General features: G+C 42.5%; 1 protein-coding gene across 4 annotated transcripts; it reads left to right on the forward strand.

Annotated features, from left to right (window-relative positions):
* The first annotated feature begins 1,459 nt into the window (after positions 1-1,459).
* On the forward strand, positions 1,460-4,816 carry hlx1 (H2.0-like homeo box 1 (Drosophila)). 4 transcript variants are annotated; one of them, XM_060830916.1, is made up of 4 exons: positions 1,460-2,078; positions 2,553-2,717; positions 3,301-3,485; positions 4,006-4,816. In XM_060830916.1, the coding sequence occupies exons 1-4, from the start codon at positions 1,619-1,621 to the stop codon at positions 4,327-4,329; spliced, it is 1,134 nt and encodes a 377-aa protein (XP_060686899.1). In that variant the 5' UTR covers positions 1,460-1,618; the 3' UTR covers positions 4,330-4,816. The 4 variants fall into 4 exon arrangements, with proteins under 4 accessions (XP_060686899.1, XP_060686898.1, XP_060686900.1 ...); XM_060830915.1 differs by having other exon boundaries at positions 1,461-2,078; positions 3,298-3,485; XM_060830917.1 differs by having other exon boundaries at positions 1,461-2,078; positions 2,553-2,651; positions 3,298-3,485.
* The last annotated feature ends 8,199 nt before the right edge of the window (positions 4,817-13,015 follow it).

Consider the following 13,015-nt stretch of genomic DNA (forward strand, 5'->3'; position numbering starts at 1 on the left):
ACACAAAACAAGATATATGTCATTGTTGTGTAGACGCCTAGGTTGCAACTGGATTATTCCAATAGGTCATTATATCAACAGCAAAGTTTTAAGTTTAGGTTTACAGACAGATACAGAGTAATGCCATATATTAGAGAGAGAAAGAGAGCACGCTATGATAAAACAAATTGGAGGTTAGAGCTGAATTTAAATCTGCTGTCTTGTGAGTAATGTTGAGGCTATAATTGTAGTGTTACTTCTAAATGGACTTGTTATTTTTTCCCATTACTGAATGCCGTACTCAAGCTGCTGACGCGTCAAATGCATTCCCTAAAACAAAATTGCAGTATTGCGTTTGTGACTTCAGCCTCAGGTTAAAGTGAGATGTGTGATTTCCTTTCCTTTCCCGTTCAATCCCAATCATTCTGGCTGGTTACTGAGACACAAGGTGTCTTCTGGGACTTCACCCAAATGTTCATCATTTTATATCACCTCAAATCAGGAAAACCGTTTGGTTTTCATTTTGAATACGGCCTAATGCCATTATTCACAGAAAACAAAACGCACAACTTGACGCCATTTAACCGTAAATGGTCCCCTTTCCAATCCTTGAACTGTCGGCTTATCCTTAGATTATTAACTAAAGCCGCACGAGTCCGCAACAGTCGGACTTAGTTCTGTGTCCTATGTAAACCCCAGCATGGGCCTGGCCAAACTGGCCATAAACAGGTCCAGGCAGCGAGCCGAGGAGGGGGTCGTTAGGGCCGATTGCTTGCCCCTATTCCTTGACTATGTCCGAGCCCGGCTATCTCTGGAGAAGGAGCACGCAGTGCCCACCAACACCCTTGAGCTGTTCAGGGAGAGATGGGCACCACAGGGAAGGGAGTGTTTTATTTCCCCCTCCAACTCTATTTTGATTTAATCCCTGCCCTCTCCTTCTCTATTTGATCACACAGCGTTGCCCTTTGAGAAGGACACTGCTTGTCACTGACCACTCGGGTGTTTCCTTTCTTCCTGGTGGTGGAATATAAATAAAGATTTGTACACCTTCACTGGGTCCTACATCTGCACACACACGACATGGGTGCTGGGGAAAAATAAGCACTACCGCTGTTAGGCGGAAGTGTGGGGGTAAGGGAAGAAGAAAAATTAAAAATATATCAACCCCAGCAATAGTCAGACATTATAATAAGAGAAATAATCGCCAGTAAATTGCAGGGCTCGTATTTATTTATAGACAGCTATTGCCAAACCTGAATACAATAACTCGTGACTTCCATTGTTGCATTGCAAATGCCAAAAAAATCCCCTTAAAACCGTGTTGCTTCCAGCATTTAAAGTCTGCTGGACTTCCTCAGGCGCAGCTGCAGTACAGCAGGAGGAGCTAGACTGTGGAGTGCTCTCACTGCCATTGGCTGTGGGGGCGCGACCTGCAGCCAATCCGAGTTGAAGACTGGCAACTTCTTCCCAAGCTGACTTGAACTCTCTTGCCAAATGTGCAGATGAGTTTCAGGAAAGTTTTTCGTTTGCAAAGTCAAGTTCTCTCCCCGCCCCCAAGTCTGTTTTCGACCCCAGCTTTTCACGTTTCCATTCTAATTGCTGTTTCCAGTTAAGGGCAGAGCGGCGGGAGCATTGCACAATGTACACTACAGGACTCGCTCCTTACTACGCCAGCAATTTCAGCCTCTGGTCCGCCTATTGCTCGAACGGCTTTTTGGATTCGGTGAAGAAGCCGTCGTTTTGCATCGCGGACATCCTGCATCTCAGTGACGCCGAGAACATGCCGAGTGCCCCTCCGCCTCTGCCCGGGTCGCCGGCCGCTGTGGCCCATCTGAGCGGCATGCAATCCCCGGGCTCTCCCGTCCGTCCCACACCCGTGGCTCCCGAGCGGCTCGCCGGCTTCACCGCCAGAGTTTCCCCGACCTCTCCCTACCAGCGAAGCCCCTCCATCTGCACTTCCTCATCGGCCAGGATCCACCTCGCCGCCGGGTCGATGCAGCAGCTCCCCGCTCCGTCCAGCAGAGACCTCAAATTCGGCATTGATCGTATTCTTTCCACTGACTTTGACTTTAAAATCAAAGACTGCAGTAGCATACGAGGTAAGATAGGCCGGGCAAGGACCTGTCGTTTTATTTTCCACCTCAAGCATCAGTAACAATGTCAGGAGGGCAGGACTCATATTTTACAAATTTAAAGTCAGTCCCCACTGCATGGGAAGCTGATGGGCTGCTTATCGGACCACTTTTATTTGTGTTAAAGAAGCATCTAGCGTCTGTGAAAGGGGGTGGATGCATCCTTTGGGGAATAAGCACTCTAGTGACGGGAAAGTGTGAGGTTTGCTTTGTTTCTCTCATGTTTCTCTCAGTGCAGCTCTCCATTTTTTGTAAATACACATCTGGCTTTCTTACACTTTTTAAAACAACAAGTTTCTCTACATTTCCAATCTTGGTACCAGCCTAAACGGGTAGGGGTGGGGGTGTTGACCATAGTTTAGAGAATTGACCGAATGACTTGGAAACGATTTTATTTTGAAACGGCAATAGCTTAACCTTGCGTTCCAATTGCCACTGCAGATCTCAGCTCGCTTATGGGCACGGCTCGCCAGCCGGGAGTGCACCTCTCTGTGCAGAGCTCCGCCAGCCAGTTCTTTGCGTCCCTGGACCCTGGACTTGGTGAGCCTTCCTCAGTTTTGAACTCCAGAACCTCGTCCCAGCACCATTATCAGGACTCATTTCCAGGTTAATAGTCTTAATTCGCCCATTTTCGCCACAGGGGGGACAGAGAACTCTGCTTCAGATGCGTTTGTTGCAGTATTGTAACGTTGGAAGGCCATGTAAACATGTATTCAATCTCAGTAAAGTAATTAAGCGATATAAAGTAAGCCACTCGATAAAAATACATGCTACAAACCTGCAAAATCGTTCATACTCTATGTGGCACATTTATCCCGTTTAGTTTTTATCTAACCTCCCTCGCCCCTTTGTGAAAAAAACATCCACCTCATTTATGTACTGGGTGTGGGAGGCAGTGATTCGATCATATTCACAGTTTGTCCGATGAGGATCCGAGCCGATGGAATAGGGGATGCGATTCAGGACTTTGGGGGGTCAAACCAGGAGGAGCAGCACATTTTTACTTGGCACTACAGCAGACGCAGGCCAGAATTTTCACGCTGCAAAATACTAAGTGCGCGGTGATGATCTCTGATTAAACATCACTTTGGAAGCAATTTTATTTTCCCTTTTGCTTTTGTCAACGGAAAACACGCCAGACCCTTCCCGCAACATTAATACTGATGCTACGTTTTCTTTTAACCAGCAGGGCCTTACGCTGTCCTAACGAAAGACACCATGCCCCAGACCTACAAAAGGAAACGGTCCTGGTCCCGAGCTGTTTTCTCCAATCTGCAGCGAAAAGGGCTGGAGAAGAGGTTTGAGATTCAGAAATATGTGACCAAGCCTGACCGGAAGCAGCTGGCAGCGATGCTGGGCTTGACTGATGCACAGGTTAGTCCCCTCCAATCTGAGCGACTCCAGTATCCTGCTTACATTAGCAATAGGGACTATAAGCACTTGGAAATGCTCCCGGTTGGTATACAATTATATTATAATCCAGTGCAAAGCCAGACAAAAACAACAGAAGGTCGGACATTCAAAAATGAGCAACAAACAATTGTAAAAGGTGCCTGTCGAGAAGGGAATTCACGCCGGCTGTCTCCCACTATACCATTTGATTATTAATAGATGCGGTGTTATACATTTGAAGGAAGGTATAATGTGGGTCTTCAGAAGCTGTTAACCCGTGACCACACTGTTTAATGGAGGTGTCAAGCTCTAAGTGGGATCTTGTGTAAAATCATATTTTGTGAGACGGGGGTCGTGCAGGGGCTGCTGGAACTGGGCTTCAAACCAGCCCTCATCCAGACCTCCTGGGCTGACTGGATTGGGAAACGTCGGGGTTTTATTTATCAAAACAAAAACACTGAAGATTTTTGCTAAATTGCGGAATGTGTCCTTCTCCCTCTAGGTGAAAGTGTGGTTTCAGAACAGGCGGATGAAGTGGAGGCACTCGAAGGAAGCTCAGGCCCAGCGGGAGAAGGAGAAGGAGCAGTTGGAGAAGCCAGCGTCTCTGGAGGGAGAGCAGCGAGTGAGGGAGAGCCTGAGTGATAATGAGAAAAGTGACTCCGAATTGACTGACGTTAATGAGAAAGACATTGAGGTGAACGAGTGTTCCGAACACAAGGCGACTGTCATCAGGTCGGGGCTCGCCTCCCTAAGTACTGTCGAGTTAAAGCAATGCGGCCCTTCGTCACAAAGTGCCCCACCATCTCCGTTGCAAATTGTGCTATAAATGTGAAATAATGTTACCCCGCCCCTACTAACAGGATTACCAGGAGGTAAAGGACAATTTCAGAAGAGTAAGTTATATTGTTGCGAAAGGAAGCTGGGAAATAGATCATGCTGACCACTTCCTACCTGTAAATTGCAAATATGTAAATACGGTGTTCGACACAAGGCATCATACAGACTGGTTTAAAAATGTTTTAGAAGTATCATAGGGTTGAATCTGTCCACCTTGATTTCCATGTGCTTTATGTATCCCCCCAAGCTGGAGCAGTAGAGACAGTGGATTTATACATTTCACCAAAGACAACAAATAATATTTCCAACACCGGTGTCTGCGCTCACGTTTATTAACATTCAGAATAACAACCCTCTGCCCTTCCCGAGTCTATTCACGGTCAATGACGGTCACCATTTCACTTTCATGCCGGTTGATTCAAAGGCTCGCGCTCATCGCAAATACACGGAATAAAGTGGGTATACTGGTTTACGAAGGTTTCGTTGTACTTGCGATTTCTTTGCTATCTCCTCAGTGAATGTGTCCTCAGTAATACTGCAGCAGGGATCAAAGTATTGCCGGCATGAATTTGGGGAGATGTATTAAATATTTTCGAATATATTTACCCGTAAAGGGAATCACTGTTGTTCTTTAGTCGCGCCTTGTTAGAGACAATAATTTAGTTTCAGAGCAGGCAAATTATTCATTGATATTGCATTGCTTAAATTAATTACTTTAATAGTTTATATTTAACTTTTTTTGCTTTAGCATAAATTACTTGAATTTTAAATATAAAGAGATAATATATTGAGATTGTACATAGAAAGTAGGAACGGTTATGAAGTTTGCTTTGGGGGATTTCTATATGATCAATTTTACTCGTTAAAAGAAATCAGATTTAATAAGGACCACTCTGAGTTGGCGCTGTTTAAATGCAGTTTATCTTCACTAGTATATTAAAACGACAAATTATTTTTCTGGTAATGAATTCCCTGTTGTTCAGGAGCAAGGCGTTAATACGGTCTAAACATTATTCCTTCCTCTTCATTTTAACAGAGTTGTGTGAAAACGCAGCTCTCAAAACGATTTTCTCTTTAAGCCTGCCACAGGCTTGTGACGAGACTGTTTGTTCCACTGCGCCAAGTGACTGCAGCCAGCTCGGTCCTATCCATATCAATTGATTACTGGTCTCCACACAGCCACCACCTCTTTCCCCTCCTCTACACCACCCCCCACCCTCCCCAAGACCCTTCACCTCACCACCCGTTACTGCTCACTGATAGATTGCAAGTCGAACCGACACATATTTCACGGGGGGGGGGGGGGGGGGGGGGGAGTGGGGGCAGGAAATCACAGAAAAATTGTCAGTTTTAAAACATTGATTCAGAAGTTCACAAACCGACGTGTTTCTCAGGAACCCATCTGGAGTGATCCCCGGACTGTCCGAGCGATACTCCAGCTGCCTGCGAGATGTAATATTTACACTTTGATTCGGTCACCATCGACCATTTCAAAATAGGAATAAAAACCCTCACAAGTATACCGAGATGAATGCGTGGACTACAGATAGGGGCATCGATAATAGACCAGCTATCAGTTCAAGGTTTAATTAGATCATCATTGGCTCTAATAATTCTGCAATATCCTTCAGTCTGACAGTAAAACGCGTTGGAAAGTCCACTCGCAGTAAAATGTCCGAGTAAAGTGAACTCTCACTTGGTTGACATTTTTGGACTGCTGCCAAATTAGGTCACTGACTCTGATCTGACGTATCGTTGACAGAAGGCAGCAAGGTTTGGAACTGTTAAAGTGAGAGCAGGCTGAAGCTCGCTTTCTTCGCCTACTTGCGCTTGACTTTGAACATTTCCGTAATTAAATGCACAGAATGTTTTTTTTTAAATCATGATACCCGGCTCCGATCTTTAGTTTCTAAGCGACTGAATATAAAATACTCCAAACCACTTGCAAACTCTCTGCGTTTGGCCTACATCATTGCTTCGTTTCAAGCGAGATCTGTCAGCATTAGAGAACTGCTCGGAGTGGGATTTCTGCTTTTTGCAATATGAGACAGATCATAAACACGTTTGAAATGGATTCGTGTTAATTACAGTGGAAAGTTATTACTGTTAGATGTTCCTCGCGAGTCAATCTTGCTCGAAGCCAGTGACAACTATTTAATTCAATGCCGTAACCCACAGAAGAAAGTGCAGACTATTGTAAATAGAGCAGTGATCTTTCAAGCCTAGACCCGCAAAACAGATCCAAGAGGAACCGCAGCTATTCATTTTTCCACTTGATAGAAACACGATCATTGCAAAGCAAAATGGTAAATTAAATGAATTTGTTAGGGCACTGTTTTAATGGATGTGAAGCCAAGTTTATTTTGAATGACCACAATTTTAAGGCTTTAACGGCCTTCCAGATACATAAGTACTTTCAACATAGACAATTAAATCGCAATTTTACACATGAATGGAAACAAGTGGATTACAGCCCCTTCTCGCGGTCATTGCAGACAGCAACATTGCCAGGGCTGCTTCCGGGACCAATTTGTCCTAATTTCATATGCTTTTGGTTGCAATTGGTTTCGGTTTTATTGCTCGTATCCTTGTGTTCAGTTTTATAAATAATTCCTGGTCAGAAACAATAAGGAAACGCGAAAGAAAATGAAAAGATTAAGGATCCGACTAAAATTGACGCTCATTAGCGCACGCGTTCTGACTTCCACAAACATGTCCTCACTGGAAAATATCCGTTAGGTTTGCACCTCTTCCTCAGTCTGTTGACAGTAAACATTAATCACCGGGTTTTCCCAATCTCCTTGCGTCGAAATTCGGAATACAGAACCAAAAGCTCACGTAGAATATCTGTGGAAAACGCAACAGACATTTACAAAGTTACCTAACCGCCCCCTACACCTACCAGGACTTCCTACACAATCATGCGCCCTTCCAAAAAAAAACTATGTCCAGTCTAAAAGTTTGTTGGCAGTCAGACGTTAAGGCTAGTTTTGTCGTTGGATTGCTTTATCTCATGACTCGTATCCCTGTATTTACGTATTCCGCGCGGAACCTTAGAATTATAAAATCCGTTCTAAAGTCTTCCACCTGGAATAAAAGTCTGAACCACGACAAGTCAATTCAGTAATCGAATTTTTTTTCCACAGTAGACTGTCCCTGTTAAATCCCCTGGACTGGCTGGCGTCCACCAAGACAGATTGTTACATCTATAATGTCAACTTTTGCTTCTCTTAGTAAATAAACGACCTTATTATTGCTGTTCAACGCTCATCAGAACTAATGACCGTTTACACTAAATCTTTATTCACTTTTTAAAATAAACACCAATTTATTAAAATTAAATAAACCCTCAGCTGATGTTTTGGCAAGCCAAATCTGTTATCAGATTGTTACTTACTATCTGAAATGTGATTGGTCGTGAGGAAAATTAAAGACTCATTTGAAACCACCTTCAGTATCCTGCCTCGAAAAGCGGCTGTTATTAAATATATACAGCAGCAAACCCGAAATGAATGGGAAGACTTGAAGGGACTGTGTGCATTTGACAAATTCCATAAAACGAGCGCAGTAAATGGTTTGCGTCCCAACAAACATTCCATTTAAATATACTTCCCCGTTAACAGGATGGCTACAACTTGAATGTACTGTATTTGTCAAAAGGTTATTGACAAAACTGCAACCTGTATGAGATGCTGCTAGGCCGTGTGACTAATTGTTTTCACTTTTTTTGAGACCGTCCTTTTTCGGGCTTTTTTTGGAAATACTGAGAGCGATGAAAAATACCGACCGTCGAGTCGTCACGCCAGTCCCCACCAGGCCTTATGGGGAGACTTACTTTGGACTGAACTCGCACATTTTACACGTCTGCAGATTTATAGACTAATGACACCTTAAGGAACGTTGTTTAAACCGAAACGTCGTTTTAAATAAAAACTACTCCATTAGGGGCACCGTGGATTTTTGCTGGTTTACTGATGTTATAGCTCTATTGTTCCACATCTTCCAGACTATTGCGGTTGGAGCAGTGGGGACAACTTTAAACCGGGGCATTACTGATATCAATAATTTACACAGGGGTGGAAAATAAACATGGTGCTGCATCTCGTAACTTTATCTTATCTCTGGTGCACAACTACAACGGAACTTAATATCGCGCCAATTGTGTTTTTTGTGTTTGATTTAAAAGAACCCGGAATAACAGACAAGTTATACTTAAATGGGGAAAAATAAATCTGAGCAATCGATCACTTAAACATTTTAATCCAAAGTATTGAATGTTATCATTATTTGATAGGCAGTAAGTGTATTTAGATATATGGGTTTTTTTTTGACCTTTTGTTGGTATTCCCATAGATCACCACATACTCGGGTACTCTGGGATGATGCAAATGTAATGGGATCCAGCCATAAACATGCAATTAACCTCCCTCGATAATGTGGTATAAACAAATTGTCATTGCAAGGCCCCAGCCCCTGGTTGGGATGGAGGAAGGGTTTTGTTTGATTGATGTATTGTCCGCCTTCGCCATGGACACAAACAAACTGGAGCTCTCGGAGAAAGTAGACTCTTGGCCAAACAGCCGCGAACACTGGGATGTGAAAGAGCTGGGCCATTCACAGGCTGGTGGCTAGCAATCATCCTAATGAGCTCCATTAAACTGATTATTGATCTCTGGGCCTTTCCGTGAGGTCCGGTTAAAAGGGGGGAAGGGGGCTGGCGAGGGGGTGGTGGCTGACAGTGAGACCAACCAGCTGGCAAACTCCGAACGCACATCGTTGACTTGGTTCGACTAATTAGCGTTTTATGGGTCAGATGACGGGATTAGAGCAAGTTTTTAGCTTTTCTACTACTTTAAAAAGTAGAACCAGCTGCGAAGAGAAACCGTACGATTTTATTGTGAAGGATGCACGTTCCCAACTCCGATTGCAAGCGGATCCTTCATCGAATGGTGATCGGAAGTCACACACACTGACCAATACTTTGGAATCATTTTAAATTTATAGCGATTTCATTATGAGTCTAGACATGATATTAGACCCTTGAAACGTATGGAAGCATGTACTGTATGTAGAGAATGGTGCAGCCAATATTTACATCATCCCCTTGAAAATGTCACGATTGGTTTCTCGCACTCTTCATGGAAGAGAAATATGCCCCATTAGCAGTCGGCGTGTTGCAGGGCAGTTGTGTGTAGGCCATTTGACAGCAGGTGCTTATTCCTGGAAACATGAGGTTCAAACAAATTGTGAAGACCTAGTTTTCGGATAAGCATCTCTGCAAAGCCCTGAAACTGGCTGATCACTGGCACATTGTAAATATTGAGGTACTTCAATAACCTGCGTTGATCTATCTAAATATATCCAAATCATAATATGGCCTATTTCGGCATTGTTTTTCTTTGTGCTTTCCAATTTGTAGCTATCGTCAACTCTTGCAATTAATGGGGGTATTTCTGTAAATCCACCAGCGTACGTTTAAAAAGATTCAGAAATCATTTAATTTATGATCTGACTGCACTGTAACTCACAAGTAAAACAACCCGGACCCATCATATCTCCCAGCTCTTGCCAACATTTTCTCCTATATTCTCTCGTTTCGTGCAATTATGACCGAAATCCATTTCGGACCACTAACAACGGGTGTATTTGCCAATGTATACACACAATATATAATAGGAAGACCCTTTTTTTCTGATAAAGCAAAACATTGCTGGGGATCTCAATTGGAGCAGCGGTGATGGAAAAGCACAGCGGTGCCCAGAGGAGAGACCTGGGCAAGTGTTTCTGGTTTGATCTTGCATCAGAAAACCCCCACATCTTCAACAACTTTTCCTTTGAAAAAAAAATCAACGTGGATCGTATAGGTTGCAAAACATTTAAGTGCTACTAGGCATATACTTTATTATTCAAAACGGTATAGCCATGTGTCACAACGTGGGAAAGTGAACAACGTAATCTGGAAATGAAATCTGCTTATAGCGTCAATAACAAGTGCATTTGGTTCTGCTGTATTCTCTGATTTGCGTCTATTCGAATATTTGCTTTAAAACAGGTTCAGCGTTTATTTACTCGGATTTTACAGTACCTCTTGCTGCCTTAATCACTGCTGTAAAGTTTGCCCACAGATATAATCATAAAAAGGTGGTTTATTTAGTTTAGAATGTTTCTATAATCAATAAAAGTTCTTTGTTATCAAACAGTACATCTACTACAAAACTTTATTGCCTGTCTTGTGGATTAACTAAGAGACATTAGTGTACCATAAATGGAATGACTTTTGATTCCTAGCAGTCGGGAAGATATACTTGGATTCATGCAATACAGCCATCCATTATACTGCTGATATCTGGAGCCAGAATATATACACAGACTATAAATTTCACTAGCTCTGCAGTACAGTACTTAAAGGCATTACATCTCAACCGCTAACATTCTTTACATAAACGGCTAAAAGGGATTAAATTAGAATGCCTATGAAAGAAGATATTGAGCCAAAGAGGTTCGTGCTGTAATTCATCAGCTGGATATGACTCTGATATTCAACAAACGAGTTCTGTAAAGAGCCAGGGCCCGACAAGGTGACATCGTTATACTGTTCGAATGATACATAGGTCCATGGAACGCTTACTTCAGCGAATGCTTCCCCAGGCACTAGAGCAACTCGCTGGAGAATGTTATGGCTGGATAGAAACTTTTTAATTCTTTTCCCTTTGAAAAGCTATCTCACAGGACAGCACCCTGAAGTCCGCACACCACGTATTCTCCAGCAAAGGGGGGATTCTTTGTTGTACGACCATCAAGTGATATTTCACAGATTTCCCAAAGTAAAACGTCAATGAATGCGTTTTAACAGCCGACATAATTAAAGCCACGGCATTAAATGCATTGAGCGGAGTGAGAATCCGTACTTTTAATTAGTTGCGTGCTCATTTAATTTTTGATTGGATTACTACGGTGGGATAGGCCTTATATAATAATTCTAGAGATATTCAACAAAGGCAATCAAACAAGTACACGGTGTGCACAGGCTCACTAGCATTACCGTTTTACATAGATTTTTCTGTGGGTAATAATGGACAGATCATTTCACCCTGGCATTTTCCATGACTGAATTTGAAGAATCGGGCCTAAAATAACTGCAATCTTCATTTGCAAACCAGCGTGTTGGGAATCCTTGAAAAGTCATCTGTGTGGATCATAATTCAAACGCAGATTGTATTTATCCTGATCCTTTAACTCTTGGCAGAGGCAGTGTTGTCTGCAGGGAATCAGCTAACCATTTCATAGTAGCTTACAAAAGGAAAGCACACTTTTAGAATCAATTTACTGGTTGCGGTAAAATAAAACATTCGTAGCGAGGTCCACCATTGCCATTGCTGTGTTTTTTTTTCTAAAAAGCAAAATGATTTAATATCATCATTACTGTACTCTCCGAGTCCTCAGCAAAACGTGGACAACTATAAAAATCTAATTATCACGAAAGCCAAATAAACATGCCAAAAACGCGGGAAGTGTGAGAAGTTGGATTTATTTAGCTAGATATAAATAATAAATATTATGGTAAACTTGTCCTGTGGTTAAAATTACATTACAAACATTTATCCCCGATCGTTTATGCCCACCAAATAAAACAAAAAGCAGGGTGAATAAATAATTACATTTACTCCTTAATTTCCCAGTTGCACAATAACTTGTTGACGCGTCCATTTGCACAGAAATTGAGATTTTACAGATTTTCTGGCAATGGCAGCATTCACTCAGTCAACTGTTGGATAGTTCAGAAATTGCACTGTGATAATTATGTGCAACTGTAGTAATCACAAAATCACCTCTAAACTGCTTTCTGTTAAATGACCTGCGTACAACATTGCAGTGAGAGTTGTAGCTGAGTACTATTTTCGAGCACATGTGAAGTAAGGGTTCTGTTGGACGTCTAATGCTCTCCACTTTAATCCAATGTCAACATTTTCACTTCAATACAAGCTTCTTGCTTATCAGTGCACCCGCTCCCTCGGCAGGCGCACGCACACACACACAACCAGAACATGTAATCTCTGGCCTTCCTGAACTCAATATGACGCTGAGTTTAATCATAACCCGTTCATAAAACAAACTATTCGTTTCGAAACTGGGAAATGGGCTCCATTCTCCCATTCAGTTCAGAATGTAAGAAAAAGAATCGCAAAACTAGACTTAGTGAGTAAATCATCTGATGTTTGAAATAAGCTGATGATACAGAAAGTGGTATGGAAATTAACTTATTAAGGACTGAAAGCAGTCTGTTAAATCAATCAGTGTCTGTCAGCCACGTCATTTTAGTCTTTTAAACAAGGAAACCATAAAGCAGCTCCCGGACCTGTGTTTTTAATGGATGGGTTAGGAAATGAATGTAACTGTTTGGTGTCACCCCATTACAGCATCAATGTGGCTGGCCTTTTGGAGGTGGAGGGAGTTACGGAGGCAGCGGGATGCAGAGTTCATTGCGACGTCCCCCAACTTCCAGGCGAAATGATCATTTACAGGCTAGACATGACATCTCAATCGATCCGAATTACAAGACGTAAATTAAAATATGATTTATTTGACATTAAGACTGCAGTCATAAAAGGCTGTCTGATCCCAGGCTGTGGGAAAATAATATCTTTGATTGAGGTCCCCCTGTAGACAGGCAAGTT

This window comes from Hemiscyllium ocellatum, chromosome 10 (assembly GCF_020745735.1).
Source record: "Hemiscyllium ocellatum isolate sHemOce1 chromosome 10, sHemOce1.pat.X.cur, whole genome shotgun sequence".
In the NCBI taxonomy this organism is placed as follows: Eukaryota; Metazoa; Chordata; class Chondrichthyes; order Orectolobiformes; family Hemiscylliidae; genus Hemiscyllium; species Hemiscyllium ocellatum.